Here is a 19,500-nt window from a genome sequence, read left to right on the forward strand (position 1 = left end):
ATCATTTTCATAATTATCCTAGTCAGAATTACCCTATACTCTTCTATTAACTCTCATATCTAAACAACTTCAGTTCTTCCTAGTCTCTCAAGACTTTGTACTCTTCTCCATGTTTTCTGTCATTTTCTTAAGTTAGTTAAACTGGCTCTCTTCTATTCTTCATACTTTTTAGAGGGAAATTTTATATCAAAATCCTGTACACAGGGCCTTCCCAGTGGCGCAGCAGTTAAGCGCTGGGTTGCGAAGCTGCCTGCGCCTCTGCGGCGGTGGTTCAATCCCCGGCTGCTCCCCGGCCACCAGAGGAGGGTCCCACATGGCACGCAGACCTCTCCTGCTGCCCGCTGCTCCCCTCAGCAGCGTACTTCGGTCCTTCTGCCTGCTCTGCTCCCCGCTCTGGCTCTGGTGAATTCTCTCACCCTCCTGCGCTTCTGACTGTACCCAGTGCTTGTATAAATAAATAAATAAATCTAAAAATAAATAAAAATAAATAAATAAAAAATAAAGGAGTTACTCTTAAAAAAAAAAAAAAGAAAAAAAAATCCTGTACACAAATGTTTATAGAAACTTTATTCATAATAGCTGAAAACTGGAATCACTCCAGATGTCCATCAACTGGTGCATGGTTAAACAAACTATTCTGTCCATACCAAGGAACACTACTTAGTACTAAAAAAGGAACTACAGGCATACATGATAATCTGGATGATCACTAGAGAATTATGCAAGTTTCTTTTTTTTTTTTTAACAAATTTTATCACTGTGGCGTTTAAATTTCTTCCACGGCTCCACAATGCTTTCAGTAAAATGTCCAAATTTCTTAAGTCTAACATGGAAGACCTTTAGCCTCCTACCTAATCTTCACATTCATATCCTGAAGCTTACCCTTTTCTGCTACTCTCTAGCTTCACTGAGCCATCTGGAGTTCCCAAAACGTGTTTTCTCCTGATTAGTACATTTAAATGCATTCACTTTCCCTGAGATTCAGCCTTTCTATTTGATTGGCTCCTATTGGCCCTTGATGAGGGTATCAGGTCTAGTAACTGTACTTCTTAGACTTTATTATAGAGTATCAATATTGATTTTCTTCCCAATCTTCTCTAAGCACACCAAGTATCCCTAGAAAGCTATTACTATGTCTTACTTGAATCTCTGTATCCTTGTTATCTAAGTAAGAATGAAGAATTAAATACACCGAATTAATACTTACTAGATGGAAATAGTCAGCAACTTATTCAGATTCTTTCAAATAAATGTAGGTACTTCTTTAACTATTAACACATTGAATCAACTCATCTTGATTCAGTTTTTAAGACACAATCTCCAATGATTACACAAATTCCTTTGAGTGACCTGCACTAAACTGATTCCTCTGCTCAGTAAGACAGTAATTAATAAGTGCTGTACTTATTCAGGCTATTTAAAAGAAAATACTGCATATGTATTATCTTACAAAATAAAAAAATATTGCAACTTGATTCTTACTGCCTTTCAGACTAACCTTTGTCTCATTGAACACTCTCCTTCTTCTTCGGCTACCCATCCAATATCAGCAAAAGACACCACTGCGTCCTCTCCTGGGTGGCTGGGGCTCCGTCCTGTCGTAGGGCTGGTAAGCTGTAAGTTACAAATGAGAAAAATTCTTCATACAGCATGAAAATATTCGAGTAAAAGTTTTTAATCACCTAAAGGGAAATCATCAGCTCTGCTATTATAAACACACGGGCAGTTTCTAACATTTCCATTAAAGTCCCCATGAAAGGAACTGTTGCCTTATAGTATATAACAATCCCTGAATTATAATTTAATTTTGCTCAAGTTTTATTTTACAGGTCCAATGAAACTTTTTTAAAAAAATCTCTGTTCATCCTAAAATATTAAGTTTTTTTTTTTTTAATTTAAGCACTAGAAATTCTTTTTTTCCCCGAAGAGAATATTTTTTTAAAAAAAAACTAAAGTCACAATAACAATCTAGTGACTAATTTGTGCTAAATCTGGAAATATTTAAAATAGGTTATTGTATAAATATGCTGTTTCAATGTTGAAAATAGACTTTAAAAAAAATCTTAAACCCCCCCCAAAACTAAATAAAAGTATTAACAATATTTAAGAAAAATACGAAGAGTAGAACAAAAATTCTCTACTCAACCTTAAACACACTGATGGAAGAACAAAATATTCTTAAAGACAAAAAGAAAAACACATGCAAATTCTGAAGTTTATCTTGAAAAAAAGGAAAAATAATTTAATTGACTTAAATTTAAGTTTTGTGATAATACCTAGGAATTAGATAGTCAATAAATTTAAAAAGTTATCAGATTAAAATACTTCCTGAGGGGCCTCCCAGGTGGCGCAGCGGTTGAGCGCTGGGTTGCGAAGCTGCCCGCGGCCTCTGCGGCGCCGGTTCAATCCCTGGCTGCTCCCCGGCTACCGGAGGAGGGTCCCACATGGCGCGCAGACCTCTCCTGCCGCCCGCTGCTCCCCTCAGCAGTGTGCTTCAGTCCTTCTGCCTGCTCTGCTCCCCACTCTGGCTCTGGTGAATTCTCTCACCCTCCCGCGCTTCTGACTGTACCCAGTGCTTGTATAAATAAATAAAAAATAAATCTTTAAAAAAATAAAAAATAAAAAAATAAAAAATAAATAAAATAAAATACTTCCTGAAAGTTGAAATTAATTTTAAATAAAAGAATATGCAGATCTGCTTAATTGAATGGAAAAATTAAAAAGGTAAAAAAGATTTATTAATGTATTTTTGTTTTTTTAAATTTTAATAAGTTTATTTTTAAATATATTTTTATATCTTTTTATTAATGTATTTTTTAATCAGAAAGATGGTACATTGTGCCTTTTTTAATTATTATTTTGTTTTTTCTGGGGTTTCTTTTGTTATTGTTTTTTATTATTTTCTTTTATTTTTTGTACCTCCTTATACCATCATTCCAGATCAGCGTTTGGAAGCTAAACTGAAATAATTCTTCTTCCTCAGAAGAAAACTATACCGTGCAAACATATAAAATATCTTTAATATTATACAAATTTTATCTACATGTGTGAGCTGCTGGCATGTGGACCCAATCCTGATATCACAATTATCTGACATTATGAACTTAAATAGAATTGGAAAAATGACATTTTAACAATTATACGCTAAGAACACCAAGTCTTTAAAATGTCTTTTTTTTTTTTAAAGATTTATTTATTTATTTATACAAGCACTGGGTACAGTCAGAAGCGCGGGAGGGTGAGAGAATTCACCAGAGCCAGAGCGGGGAACAGAACAGGCAGACTGGCGAAATACACTGCTGAGGGGAGCAGTGGGCACAGCAGGAGAGTGCGCGCCATGTGGGACCCTCGCCCAGCTGGCTGGGGATAGAACCGGTGCTGCAGAGGCTGCGGGCAGCTTCTCAGCCCAGCACTCAACCACTGCGCCACCAAGGGAGGCCCCTCTTTAAAATGTCTTAATTTATGTTTTTGCAGAAGTGGTGGTAGGAGGGGGAATTATAGGCAAGAAAAAACAAATTGTATTGAAAGAGTAGATTTAAGAAGTGAATCCTAGGCAGAAAACAAAACCCTACTAATGGAATTAAGTTGAAAAGGCTTTCAGAACACCAATGTTTTTTATATAATGGCGTAATTGTGAACAGAAGAGAAAACAAAGAATAAGCTTCAGCTCGTACATTATCAAGGGATAATGAATAATGACTAAAGGAAAAATCAAAATAAAATTTTTTTCACTTCTCCCTTAAATGTTTCAGAAATTTATCAAAATAAATCAATAAACAGATAATTCAGTAGATGGCTTTCTTATAAAACCTAAATAACCTAACTGAACTGGGCTCATGAACCTAAAAATTTTGGTAATATTCTGTTCCCTGTTCCTATCCATTACTGAAACAGAATGGTATACTAATTTCCTATAAAACAGTTGTCAGATTCCAACTGGGCTATGTGGTAGACTTGAACAGGAAGGCCTCAAGCACTATGGAAGCTCCCAGAGAATACAATATTTAATGGGTTGTTTTGTAAAGTGAGACATCATAAAAGCAGAACCTGAATTGTGCCTTCCTATGGTGCTATTCATGAAGAGCAGATTATGAAATTCTTTGTTTAGAAAATAACACTTTTTCTAACAGTTACTAGTTGGTACAAAGTTTGGGATATTTAATGCAAATACAATTTCATTGAGACCTCAAGATTTCTTACTTTCTCATAAATATAACAAAATGTTCTTCACAGATATTTTAATTTATATAAGAAAACAATGAGACAGTTCTAAGAATACTCAGAGATACAAGTCATTTTGTGAGAGCTTTTCATAGTATTTTATCATGTAATTAAAGATCAAACAACTTCTCAATTTTACAACTGTAATACTTCATAATACAGCCTTATTAGATACTGATTACATTTAATCAGTGAAGTAATACCATGTCTATAATATGATCAATGATATTAAAAAGTTAATATTGTCAGAAATAATTCCAGAACTGGTAATATTTGTATTATTTCTAACTGACATTCATGCAGAAAGCAATTTTAACATATAAGTCACGTATCTACATGAGCAGTGATTTATGCCACTAAAAAAGTCTGAGTTCCTGGAGATAGCAAACCCATTCAAAAGACAAAATATAAATTGAAAAATGCTATCTTTCATTTAAGAGCCATTTCAGTTGCTGCTGAAATGTGCACTGAGTAACATAAGCATGGAATGGGAAGGACATTTCACTTTGTAAAGTATCGGGTAAGTTTGTGCAGGAAATGGAATGACAACATTAAATTCTTGGAAGTATGATTTAGATGTCACTACTGACATGCATGGATAACTGATGAGAAGTTTGAAAAAGAAAAGACCAACTTACTGAAGGTTCCAGCAAGGTCCTGTACTACCACAGCTATTGTTAGTAGGGAATAAAATGAAAACAGTAAAGGAAACTGAAATAGTTTTCACAATCCATGGCATTACAAAATTTAAAATTAAAATTGGTGCATACTAATTTAAGCATCCAAATTCCTTTATGAAGATACAAAAAAATCTCATTCAGAACAAAAATTTAACATTTGATACAATTTATCTAAAATTCAATTATATTTCAAGAATTTTACTAAATACTTTTAGATAATTTAAAGTATTCTAATAGTGAAAAACAATTTCAAAGAAAGTTATTTAAAGTGCATAAAAAATACAAAGTCTGTACAAATGTTGAAATACTTTGAGAAAAATATTAGAAAAGCTAACTTTGGCCTTATGTGACTTTTTCTAAAATAAACACACTGGTACTAGGAACCTAAATTCTCTTAGTTTGCTACAAAAAGTGTATAGTAAATATATTTGGTCTGGTTTACCACCATTTATCTATAACCACGTGCAAAACATGTATTCTTAAAGGCAAAACAATAATAGTCAGCTTTTTACTATAAGTATTTCTATTAGTATTTTTTCATCCCCACCCCTCTATTAGTATTTCTGTATTTACTATAAATATTTCTATATAATTATTTTTATTTTTATGTCAATTCCTACTATTTTAGGGGAAAAATAGAAATACTGCCAACTGGCAAAGCAGTATGCCTGTATAAAAGAATACCAGTCTGACAGAAGGAAAACTCAATCAAATATGTTAGCAGACTCAGCCACTAATGATTCTGAGTAATATGGTCACTTAAAAAAAAAAAAAAAACCTGAGTATTAAAACTGTCTATTCATGACACACCTAGAATGGTATTTCTCTCAAAATAACCTTGGAAGGTAAGTAATAGTATTCCCATGGAGAAACATATCTTTAAGAAGTCAATTACTGAGGATGAATAAAAGATCACAAATTTTTTTTATTTACAGTTAGCTTCAAATTACTATGCCACACTGCCAAATTTATAAAATATTTAATGCTTGCATCTTGATTTGGTTATATTTAACCCCATTTTATAGCTAAAAATACCAAGACAGGGATACCACATACAGTATGACATCACCTGCTAATATAGTCCAGATTATCAAATAGTAACCAGGAAAGTGTTAAATTTAACAATTATTTCTGGTATTAATCCAGATGTTGATCTTCGTAGGTTCAGAGAGAACTACACCAAACTACACCACACTAAGTCTCCAATTTCACTACTTTCTTACAGACCAGCTTTCTCTTAGTTCTTCAAATAACAACTCTGTTTTGCTGTAGGACCTCTGAACATATTGTTCTGTGTTCACATTACTTCCCCAAGTTTTTGCAAGGATGACTCTTTCTAAACTTTCCTTCAGAGAGGTCTTCCTTGACTACCATTGTTACTATTCCCCATGCTATACTACACTTTTTCCTTCATGACATTTAGTACAAGTTATAATACCATGCTTATTGGCATATTTATTTACCATCTCTCACAATGAATCATATCCTCATAAGGAGAGAAATCATATCTGTTCACCACTGACTGACCAGTAGTACCTAGCATAAATATACGGATTTCAAGTTTATTCACTAAATAAAAATGGGCCGCAGCAAGTGGCTGTTTTGCTTCCAGATTTAGTCATGAAGTGTGAATATGAGAGAATTTCATTCCTTATAATCATGTGTCACTTAACAATATGGCTACATTCTTAAAAATTGTAGTTAGATGATTTTGCTGTGTTAACATTACAGAGGATAATCACACCAAACCTAGATGGGACAGCCTATGTTGCCTATGGGATAGTGTATGTTGCCTATGGGACCACTGTCCTACGTGCAGGCAGACCATCAAGACCAAAATGTTCTCAAGTAATACATGACTTTATTACTTGGTTACAGAATATTTCCTCCATCACAAATTCAAACACTCTTAGTAAGAAAACAGTCTGAGGCAAATTTTCTGGGTGTATGGTTGACTTGTGTCTGTAGCACACATAGCACACACATAGGTTAAATTACTCAAAGGTCTTACTGTTATAGAGCTGGGATTCAAACAACTACACCACAATGTCAAATCCCCGCCCACCCCTTATCTAGTAATACTCAGGGTCATCTATTCTTTCTTTTTATTGCCTAAAGTCTTTTTGATATTTCATTTTTTTAAATACATTTTTTTACTGAGGTAAGATCAATTTATAACACTGTAAGTTTCAGGTATGCCTTACTTTTTTTGGATTGTAATATTATTACCCCAACATGGTACATTCCATGCTTTTTTTTTTTTTTTTAAAGATTTATTTTATTTAAGCATACAAGAACTGGGGTACAGGCCAGAGGCTTGGGCGGGGAGGTTTGAGAGGATTCACCAGAGACAGAGTGGGGAGCAGAACAGGCAGATCTACCGAAATACACTGCAGAGGGGAGCAGCAGGTGAGACAGAAGTCTGCCACACCATTTGGGCAGCTCCCTGGCTGGCCAGGGATCGAACTCAGGGATCAAACTTGTGCTGCAGTGGCTCCCAATAGCTTGACAGCACTGTCTTCAACCCCTGTGCCACTAGGGAGGCCCCACATTCCATGCTTTTAATTCAATTTAAAATTTATAAAACTGCACCCCAAAAGTATTTTAATAATTACTTTCTTAATTGCCAATAATCTTGCTACTGCTTTAAAGTATACTTTCTTTTTTTTTTTTAGATTTTTTTTTTATAGAGGCATGTTTTATTTATTTGTTTGTTTGTTTTGTTTATACATGCACAGGGTACAGTCAGAAGTGCGGGAGGGTGAGAGAATTCACCAGAGCCAGAGAGGGGAGCAGAGCAGGCAGAAGGACCGAAGCACACTGCTGAGGGGAGCAGCGGGCGGCAGGAGAGTTCTGCGCGCCATGTGGGACCCTCCTCCGGTGGCCGGGAGCAGCCGGGGATCGAACCGGCGCCGCAGAGGCCGCGGTCAGCTCCGCAACCCAGCGCTGAACCACTGCGCCACCGGGGAGGCCCTAAAGTATACTTTCTTTACCAAGATTCCAAAACACAATCCTTGACTGAGGTCCTCAACCTCAGATGCATAAAAGAAACCCTCAAGTAGTTTTAAAACATGTATGAAGTTCAGTTTTAATAAGGCTTGAGGAGACCCTCAGTCTCTTTAAAAATGCTATAAATGTTTTTGCAGAGAGGATGGGTGAATAAAGTTACTTATAGTAAGAGCCCTGATAATTTTTTTTTAACCATCCACTATTGAGAACTGCTACAAATCAAAACCTCTGCACTCATTCCTTCCAACCCCTCAGAGACACTACTTTCTTCATTTCCTTCATGATCTGATTTTTCTTTTGGTTTCATGAATCTAGAATAAGAACTATGAAAAAAGAAGGGTATTCTATTATGTTGTCTTAATCTGGTTCCTACCTCCAAGGTGGCCACAATATTCAAATATACAAAATGCTGTGGCCAGAAGTATGTAGTTATGACTTAAGGTCAATATGTATAGATCTGAAAGGTGTAAAAGAATCAGGGAAAGTTTGTTTATCTTCAGTTAAAGTAAATGTGAAAAGTCTGGAGATGTATTTTGAGTGTAAAGTAGCCAACTCATTTCTATAGCTCATTAAATGAAGTCCAGGTAAAGCAAATAAAGCTATAGCAAACAAGGCTTATAGGCATGTCTTTTAAATAATACAGCAACAAAACATTTATTGAATACTTTTTTATGACTCTTTTACATTTAGCACTTTATTACTAGTTCAACATTCATTGTGCCCATTAACTATATAGATGAATAACAACAAAACAACCTCCACACAAACTTTTTGTGCTTGGGCATTTTACTACCACAGATTATTTCAATAATATTTTTAAAAACCTAAAATTTGATAAAAATTACCTTTAGGAAAGTTCCAATCTGTCAATTTCCAGTTTTATGCACAAAGGCCTTGCCAATCAATTTGTAAGCAAGATTATGAACACAAGAACAATCTTCTTAGTCATCCTGAATAAACACTCACACTCTTACCACTTAAGAAGACACTTTTAGGGCCTCCCTAGTGGCGCAAGGGGTGAAGAAGCAACCTATGAAGCTAGCCGCAGCCACGGCAGCATGAGTTCGATCCTCGGCCAGGGAGATACACACGTGGTATGGCAGACCTCTCCTGACTCGCCCACTGCTCCCCTCAGCAGTGTATTTCAGTCAATCTTCCTGTTCTGTTCCCCGCTCTATCTCTGGTGAATTCTTTCACCCCCTGCACCTCCAGCCTGTACCCCAGCTCTTTTATGTATAAATAAATGAATCTTAAAAAAAAAAAAACACTTTTATCTCTAGCTACCAGAAGACGCGCTTTATGAGTATGACATGATATCAAATAAGCTCACAAATACACGTCTGAGTTTTGCAAATTGTGCATTAAATACATCGTCCACACTCCATATGCTAATCTAATATTTAAAATTAGTATATATACATCTAACAATGGGCTGATATCAAAGATGTACAAAGAACTCATACAACTCATCAAAAAGAAAACAAAAAACCCAATCATAAAAAGGGCAGAAGAGCTAAACAGGGACTTCTCCAAAGATGACATACATGCACATCAAAAATGTTCATCCTCACTTACTGTCAGAGAAATGCAAATCAAAACCACAGTGAGATACATCGCATACCTGTAAGAATGGCCTATATCAAATCAACCAAAAATAACAAGTGTTGGTGAGGATATGGAGAAACAGGAATTCTCTTACACTGTTGGTGGGAATGCAGACTGGTACAATTCCTATGGAATTTGAAGGCGAAGATGTACTTCCACATTCACTGCAGCACTATTTATAATAGCCAAGCCATGGAAACAACCTAAGTGCCCATAAACGAATGAGTGGATCAGGAAGATGTGGTATATATACACAATGGAAACTACTCGGTTATCAAAAAAGTCTCTCCTACCATTTGGAGCAACATGGATGGAACTGGAGGAGGTAATGCTAAGCAAAATAAGTCAGAAGAAGAAAAACAAACACCAAATGGTGTCACTTATATGTGGAATATAGAGGAACAAAACAAGTGGTGAGATAAAGCCAAACTAAGAACTAATCCTAGAAAACTATGAACTGAGGCTACCAGAGGAAGAGAGAAGAGAACAAAGCAAGGAGCAAATGGACTATGGTGGTAACTATGGTTGTTTTGGTGGTGGGTGCAGTATAGTCACAACACCTGACGGGGGAGATCCTATACTTCTAAAACACAAACAATGCAAACCAATGATATCAATAAATAAATAAATAAATAAATTGTTATACACATCTGTTTTACTTTGTATTATTAAATATCAAACTAAAAGATTTTGTCTTACTACCGTTGTAGAGATTTAGTAAAAAACAAGAACGAAGTTATGTGATACATATCTAAAACTGTAACAAGAATAAGGAACAAAAGCCCAACTGAAGTAACAGCAACTTATCTCCACATAGAGAAAATAGCTGCTCCTTTGGTGCTAGAAGAGAATATTAAGACTTGCATGTTGAAAAGTATTCCTAATTCAGCGTTTGACTATCACCTCATTCAGAGAACCACAATGACCTCTTTGTCTTGACATTGCCAATGGTTTCTACAATTAGTGCTGAGCTTTAAACCATAGATGAAGAAAACAACTTCATGGCATCCATAGGGGCATCTAAAAATAAACTAGGGGTTATTTACTTTGTTTTTGTTGAGTCTCATCAGCTCTTTGTAGATTTTTGTGATCACTCCTTTATCATTAGTGTTGTGTGCAAAAATCTTCTCCCAACCGGTGGGGTGTCTCTTTGTTTTGGTTGCTGTATCTTTTGCTGGACAGAAGCACTTTAATTTGATGTAGTCCCAGCTGTTTATCTTTGCCTTCACTATCACTGCTTTGGGTGATGTGTCTTTAAATATGTTACTGAGGAATGGAATTATTACTCAGCAATTAAAAAGATAAACTCATGCAATCTGCAGCAACATGGATGGAGCTGGAAGGGATCGTGCTCAGTGAAATAAGCCAGAAAGAAAAAGAAAAATACCGGATGGTCTCATTCATAGCAGGAATTTAGAAAACCTAAATAAGGGACCAGGAAAAAGACTAACTATAATTAAGTAAAAATCAAAATCATCAAGCAACTATAAACCAGAGACACACTACAGAGGGGGGGGGAAGAGGGAGTAGGATCAAAACAAGGGGAGGGTGGGAATTGTACGGGACTATAACCAAGATAAAAATGCATACATTGTGCAAAAATGAAAAATGATGTAAAAAATATATAAAATTTTTAAAAAATAAAAAAATAAATCAAAAATCAAAAAAACAAAACTGAGCTGTATACTTCAAATGGATGAATTTTATAATATGTAAATTAAGTCTAATAAAGTTGATAAAAAATGCAGGGTACAGTCTGTAGTTGAAAGAAAAAAATAGTGGTCTTTGAAAAAAATAAAAAATAAAAAATAAATTAAAAAAATAAAAATAAACTAGGGCAACACAGTGGCTGTTTGAAGAGGAAGCTGTAATAACTAAAGAAAGTAATGGTGATAACCTGACCTACTCAATATAAGGCCTATGTTTGTCACTTGGGAATTAACAACTGCTTGGCTTAATATACGCTTCTAAATCTTTGAATATATACTCTTAGAATAAACATCTTAAAAATCTTGAGTAGTCACTTCACAGAGACTAAAATTAGAAAAACTGTAAGATTATCTTCTTTTATTAATAATCGTATCAACAAGGATAAAAGATGACAAAAATATTTTTAAACTGTCCTATTTATATTGCTGATGCAAATATTAATAAAGAATTTTGAAATATATAAAACAAAGTACCTGAAACTGAATTCTTGGACACTGAATCAGAGATAAATTAGTACCAATCTTCCTTACAATACTTCGAGATGAACCGTATGGCTTCCCAGACCAAAGTACCTGAGGAAGGAGGAAAACCCAAAAGTTAATTATAAAACTTTTACAAAACTATTAATATAAATAAAGCACTGAACATACTGACACATTAATTACAGAATCCCAATGCCCTAAATGTATGACAAATAAGCTAATATTCCTTAATTCAAAATTTAAAAAGGTATTAATGTAGTAATGTTTAATATAAGCATACTAAATATAACTGAAATAATACTATTTAAAGTAAAATTTTTTATACTATTATTCAAGAAACACTTATCTTTTCTGCTATTTTTAGTTTTACAATTTTTTATATATACAAAAATTATATTAAAAATTACATAGATTAAAAAATTATATATATAAAAATTTTAAGAACGATGAACTACTTTTGCTATAATGGACTTTTCAAAACAAATCCAAATCAGTACAAAGTTCAGATGCTGAATTTGTACCATGCAGGGTGCTGCATTTAGTTTATTGCACAAGAGTACCTGGCTGAATGGCGGCTGAAAGTCAGTAATATTGAATCTTCTTGTGGTGCCTGTCCCCAGGGAAGAGATACCTTTTCCTAATTTATACAAAAGTATTAAATAGGCCAGGGTGGCCAAATGGGTAAACATTTCAGATGAAATCATCATGCTTATAAGACATGCAATGCTTGACACAAAACCAAACCAACCCCCGAAGCAAAAACAAAAACACATGTAGAAAGTTAAATCTTTACAAATTGTACCTTCAAACTTCTCCCCAAGTAATGATCTTTCCTTAAAGAGAAAAACTATCCATTTGAGTGCTATACTTGAAAGCCTGGACAGAGAGGTAGAGATGTAGTATGCTATTAAAAGCAATTTCAAAAGAAACAAATGAGAATGATAACTGTTACACTTGTTTCATTATACTACAATAATATTTAATTGTATCCTAAAACTAAATAAAGAGTATCAAATCAGCTGGCAAATATTTTGAGTAATGGACATTTTCCCCATTTTAAGGAATGAAATCACTCTAGCAAAAAGAGTATGACTAAGGAAAAAATGGCTTCAACACATAACCCAAAGTAGACCTTTAGATCTTTCTAAAAGCATGCACATTTAAAATGCACAGCACAGAAGCTGTTTGATTTCTTAGATTTTAGCCCAAAATCAATTTAGGCAGGCCAGTAAGAGTCAAAGGATACAAAAGGATAATGGGGTTTTATGTAACACATCTCACATATGCCTCAATTTTTATATAATTCTTATCAGTATGTTCAAAGTTTCACTAATTTTTACCTGGGAGTTTCAGAAAATACTGTAACTTACACTATAACCAACAAAAATGGTAAGTTTTGCTTTGGAAATATTTATGTTAGAGGGATGATACAACTGGAAAATTGTATTAAATTTGGTTAAGTTTCAGCACTATCACCACTACCACCTGAGTTTGATCCGCAGCCAGGGAGCCAAACCACATACATGCAACAGACCTCTCCTGTTCTCGCCCGCTGCTCCCCTCAGCAGTGTATTGCAGTAAATCTGCCTGTTCTGCTCCCTATTCTGTCTCTGGTGAATCCTCTCACCCTCTACTCCCAGGCTTCTGGCCTATACCCCAGTTCTTTTATGCAAAAAATAAAATAAAGCAAATTAAGGAAAAACAGGATATCAATATTGAAATACTGTTATTAAAGAAAAAAACATAAGAGACAGTTTTTTTAAAGTTTAAAAGAGAATTACCTGTAGATCAGGAATGTATATTGTTCACACCATGATCATACACACATGAATTATATAACACATGCACTAAGAGAAAACACATGCCTACAGAAAAACTGGAAATATACTTTCACAAAGCCATATAGGCAGCCTAGAAAAAAATTAGAATGTGGGGGAAAAAAACTTGTGCAAGTAATTCTAAAATAGACATTAAACTCTTTATACATTTTAATAGGTCTTGGTCTTTTAAAATTAAATCCATTTGGCAATATCAACTACATCATTTGTCATTTCTCATCTTGAATCTTCTAGTCAGAAGTCAAAATTCTCCTGTGACATACTAGTGGAACGCTACTTATTGCATCATAATATCCAATCACATAGTCAGGGATAAATCTCCTGCCCTTCCAGTAAGCAAAGATCTTGTCTGCAGATGAAAAGGACAAAAAGTTCACAAAGAAAAGTTTTACAAAGGATTTGTCAAGGTCAAGAACAAAAGTTTCTGCCAGCTTTTAGCATTCTCTGCTATGTATTCTGCAGGACTATTTTAGCTCCTACTTCCCATATGCTTAATATCAGAAGGAAAGAATACCAGGCTCCTTCCACAAGAGAAGGTGAAGAGTGACTTTACTTTTACTCACAAGGAGTAAGAGTAGTTGGATTTCTACAAAGTTAAAAGAAGTAAAAGAACAGCTTGCTTTATGTTGATTATCTTTTCAATTATACACAGTAGACTAATAAAACGTTTTCTGTTACTTGTGAATGAGCTAGCACTTATCACAATGAAATATGAAGCTAGGGGCCATGTAAATGAATGGGTAGATTTTTTTTTTAATGGGTAGATTATTAAGAAAGAAAAGTCATAACCTTTACTGGATTATAGTGAGGGGAAAAAGAAGTCAACTTCTAGGAACTCTAAAACTACGTCTTACTTTTCTCTATTCAGTAATGGGGGAAAGAAGGGGTGGGATACCATAAAAGGCTGTGAAGAAATAATGAACAGATGGTACTGGAAATCACCATCTGTGCAGTGGGAAGTTACATGACCCAAGTTCATCTCCTTACCCTAACTGGTGGCTGAACTGTATTTTGTCAGTATACTTGTTTAGAGAAGGAAAGACATCCTCAAAGATAAACTGTCATTAATATTTCAGATGGAAGAGAAAAGGGCAGGGAAAAAAATGTCATTACTAGACAATTTGATTTCATTAAGAAGAATTCCATTCCATTAAGATATAATTAAATAAGTTATTAAACAAAAAAAGGCTTTATTTATAAGAACTGACAATCTAATAATGAATCTATGTGTGTGTGTTTGCATGTCTGTCTAATAATGACAGTCCATAACATTTAGCAACAATGTTTGAAAGTGATGACAGCAAGGCGGAAGATGACAACAGGAAAACAATTTCTTCTTTTTGAACATAGTGAAATACTACTGTGGAAGTGTTGAGGAGTGTGTGTGGCTAGAATCTGAAGCTGTCATCTGTTTCATCATGATGACTTAACTCAAGCTTTATGTGGTAATGTATTTGTTATAGACTGATTCAACCTGTATTACTATGAGAGGTACTACTTAATACAAATTTAATTCTAAGTAAATACCTTTTTTTGTTCCCCAAGATAAACTATGTAATATTACCACAAGGGATTCTTCTTCTGGGATTCACATAAACCTAAAATTACAGGCAAAACTGTGTGTGTGTGAGTATGTGTGTGTGCGTGTGTTTGTATAAAACATTTTTCTGGGAAGGAGGTCAAACCAAATAAAGTATAATTTCTTAATTCCAAGAGAGCCAGGAGAAAATAAAAACAGTGTTGAGGGAGAGGAGCAGAAAGAGAAAAATGAAACTCTCTAACAATTTCAAAAAATCTAACACTTTGCTCATGTCTCTTCTTCCTTACTCTAAACTCCTAGTCACATTCACATTACTCCTACAAAAGCAAAAAAGGTAAAAATAAGGGTACAGTTTATAAGTATTCCTGGAAATATAGTACTAATATTAGATACTTGCTATAACTTTTTTTTTAAACAAAATACTGATCTGTCAGAATCACAGTTGCTTCATTTTATTCTTGCTTTTTCTAGTTTAAAAACACCTTTGCTCAAGAACATTAATACAACAGATGAGAAGGTTTGGATTGATGTGAATATATGGTTTTTTTGGTTTTTTTAAAAGATTTATTTACTTATGCATACAAAAGCTGGGGTACAGGCCAGAGGTGTGGGGGATGAGAGGATTCACCAGAGACAGAATAGGGAGCAGAACAGGCAGATTAACCAAAGTACACTGGTGAGGGGAGCAGTGTGCGAGTCAGGAGAGATCTGCTGTACCATGTGGGTTGCTCCCTGGCTGGCCAGGAATCGAACTCGTGCTGAAGTGGCTGCGGATTGCTTCATAGGTTGTGTCTTAACCCTTGCGCCACCAGGGAGGCCCTGATGTGAAAATATGGTTTTAAATTCAAACAAGTATTGAGGCAAAATGGAGGGCAGTACAGAAAACACATAGAGACCATGGGAGCATAGAGGCCTGGCTTTAAGTAATAGTAGGAGTAATAATAATAATATAGTAATAATAATATCGTAAAGCTGGCCAAATTACTGGTTCCTCTGTATTTCTGTGTCCTCTCCTACACAATGGGACAATACCTATTTCATGAGTAAATAAACAAGCATTAAAGGAGTTAAAGTTTTCATGTAATGTTTTTAATAGATATCCTTCCTGTTTAATAGTATCCTTCCTGTTTTATTATAGGAGATAGAAAAGTTTACTGAAAAGAGGAAGGATTTTGGAATCGGCATTGGGTTCGTATCACAGGTTTGCTTCTTATTAATCAGATAAGTCAGGTTAAGGCAATTAAACATTGTGAACCTCAGGTTCCTCATCTGTTTAAAAAAAGAAAACACTATTGCAGTGACAACACATAATATATAAAGGAACCAGATATAGTAAGCCAATCATGGGTGGCTATTAAATCACTACTGTATATAATAAAATACAGAGTTAATCATCACCAGTTGTCCTAATGGCAAAAACACATTCCTGATGACAACACTTGGAACATTTTTTAAACATTTAAAAAAAATAAAATATGCCACGGATGAAGGTTGTTTCTCTCTTGAATTACTGAAACACAGCATCAAATTCATTTATATGTAAAACCAACAAGAAAATAAGTACTTATCACTGAAAGGTAGCAATATAAAAATTGTTTTTTTAATTTTCAAATGCCAAAGGTAAAATATTTTTTTTTAATTCCTATAAATTTAGAGATCAATTTGGCTTTCTTTTTAATATCCAAAAGTGCACGTTCATTATAAAAAAAAGGAAAGGATGCTTGCACAGACACAAGAGCTGTCCCTTTCGTTAAAAGAGATGCATGCATAGACACAGTCAGTCAGTCTTGGGAGGAGAGCTACTGCCTGTTTTCAAAGGGAAAAGTATGTGAAAAGAAACACCTGTATAGACACAGGTGGGCAGAAGAGCTATATTTTGCCTCGATTAGGCTTTATTAATTCATGAATAGGGCAACATCCTACTTCTGACCCAAAGGTAAAATCTTGCAGGGAGACTATACCTTTTCATTCTTAGCCAGCAAGTTAAGGAGATCTTGGGAACTAAAGACAGAAAATAACTCCAAAAGATCCAATTGTTTTATGTAGGAAAAAACCTTATTTTTATATTAACTTTTCATTAACAAAGTTTGCCTTATGTTACCCTCAATACATTAAAAAAATGATCTCATTTCTATTAGTAGAAGGATACCCAGCTGTTAATACAATATTGAAAGCATGCTAGTGCTGTCTTACTTAGTCTATTCTCTGATGAAAGCCACTCATTTTACAGCTCAAAATGAACTAAGCTAAAAAAACGAACAAACTAAACAAAATGTGTTATCTGTCTCTGCAACAGAATTATGGGCTTTGGCTTGTCAACACTGCCCACATTTGCCTGACTTGGGGTGGGGAATGACAGAGCAAAACTACAAGGAGCTAACCATTATTGAATATACCGACATTATAAACAAGCCACTGTTGCTGAGTGTTTTACATTCAATGTCATTTAACTCTGCATTAATAGTTGTTCTTATCATTTGTTGATGAAGAAAGTAACTGGCAGAGATAAATTTCAGGTCCAGATCTGTTTGAATCCAGGACCCACAATCTTCCCACTAAACTGTTTTTCTTACTAAAATTACAAAAAAATAGAAATCATAAATTGTGAAGTTCTAATTCTGAGGAATCATAAGCAAAAAAAGCAGCTTCCCTTCTTTCGAAAGCAAAAAAAATTCTGCTGTTAGTACTGAAATGTTTATCTATCCTACCTAGTCAAATGAAGGTAAATAACAAATAAGAAATGAAGTAGCTGCATTAAGTGAAGTCTAAGACATAACTGGAAAAGATAAAAATACTATAAACTTCACAAACTATTTTCTTATTTATCCATAAGTTAATAATCTCAAAGTCATGTTCCCATTTTTTTAAAAGGTAAATTTTTTGGTTCTTCGCTTTTTGTTTTTAATTAAGAAAATTTTGATATAACATTGGTTTATAATATTATATAAGTTTCAGGTACACAGCATTATAATTCGACATTTGTATATACTGCATTATGGTCACCACCAAAAGTCTAGCTTCCGTCTGTCAACTGGTTCTTTGCTTTTTACTTGCAAAGAAAATAAATATAACTTTGAGAGATTTGAGGGGTTCAAAGATGAACTTTCTTTTAAGATATGAGAAGACACAAAAACAATAAAAGTAAAACTGCATTAAAAAGTATACCCAGGGCCCATCTGGTGGTCTTAGGGTTAAGTCAGTGCTATCACCTTTATGGCCTGAGTTCCATCCCTGGCCAGGGAGCTAACCCACAGATGTCGCAGCAGACCTCTCCTGTCTTGCCTGCTGCTCCCCTCAGCAGTGTATTTCAGCCGATCCTCCTGTTCTGCTCCCCTGTTTGATTCCGGTGAATCCTCTCACCCCCACTATCTCTGGCCTGTACCCCAGTTCCTGTATGCATAAATAAATAAATCTTTAAAAAAAAGTATATCCATATTCAAATTATGTAACTTGCATATATCTTAAGTAAAACTTAGCTCCATGTTAAAAAAAGAATTCCATGTTACTGACAACAAAACATTTCAATGTGAAAATGAAAAACAATATTCCACCAAAAAAATAAAAGCTTAGCAAAACTATTTTCAAATAACTTTACACTGAACCTGAACAAAATTTATGGACTAGTAAGTGGAAAATACTTTTAAAAATGTCAAGAGCAGAACTAGTACCTCTGGCATGGCATAACCATATTATACCAATTTTTCCTTCATATCTCTACAAACCTTATTTTGGGAGACATAATTTATATTATAAACAGCTATGGGATAAATCATATTAAACAGTATTCAATAGTAACCATTATATTGATACAACACCCAAAGTTGTCAAATGCCAAGTCAGTGATTTGGCATTTAACAAATCACAATCACTTTACTCAGTGATTTCTATATACATTTAAAACTTTTTTCACTAATAACAAATGCATTGCTTTTAACAGTCAGATGAATATTTTCAAAATACCCCAAGTTACTCCTTTAATTAGGATTAAGATTTATATCTAAGTAGTAAGAAATTTAAATAGTACATAAATGGTAAATTTAAAATGTTGGTTTAATAATATATTTCTCACTTTAACATTAAAACATCTAAAAGCCTGGATTTTAAAAATATATTTTGAGCACTCACCGAATGCATGCTTACTCCAGCCTGTTGGAAAATCATCCTAATTAGGCGCTTAATCCAGTCAAGCATTTAGATAGCAAGATGTCTCCAATTTTGCATTTCAAGTACTTCAGGCATACATAGCAGCACATGGTCCATAAAGCACACTGAAATTTTAAAATGCAAATAGTAAAATGAAAAAAACTATAGTATACAACATGTCTCACAAAGTTTGGATTAAAACACTTTAAAACTGTGTGTAATATACTTGAGAAAACAAAATTTGTTTGTGATAAGCTCTGAAAAAAACTAAC

General features: G+C 34.4%; 1 protein-coding gene across 2 annotated transcripts in view; it reads right to left on the reverse strand.

Annotated features, from left to right (window-relative positions):
* MTFR1 (mitochondrial fission regulator 1) overlaps positions 1 to 19,500 on the reverse strand; it is a 54,013-nt gene that overhangs the window by 18,800 nt on the left and 15,713 nt on the right. For both annotated transcript variants that reach the window (XM_037505999.2, XM_054692222.1), the window contains exons 2-4: positions 19,211 to 19,353; positions 11,699 to 11,797; positions 1,499 to 1,614 (exon numbers count right to left, since the gene is read on the reverse strand). In XM_037505999.2, coding sequence (XP_037361896.1) covers positions 1,499 to 1,614; positions 11,699 to 11,797; positions 19,211 to 19,276 — 281 coding nt within the window. In that variant the 5' untranslated portion in view covers positions 19,277 to 19,353. The remainder of the gene's footprint in view (positions 1 to 1,498; positions 1,615 to 11,698; positions 11,798 to 19,210; positions 19,354 to 19,500) is intronic.

This window comes from Talpa occidentalis, unplaced genomic scaffold (genome assembly GCF_014898055.3).
Source record: "Talpa occidentalis isolate TD23 unplaced genomic scaffold, MPIMG_talOcc4v2.1, whole genome shotgun sequence".
NCBI classification, from domain to species: domain Eukaryota; kingdom Metazoa; phylum Chordata; class Mammalia; order Eulipotyphla; family Talpidae; genus Talpa; species Talpa occidentalis.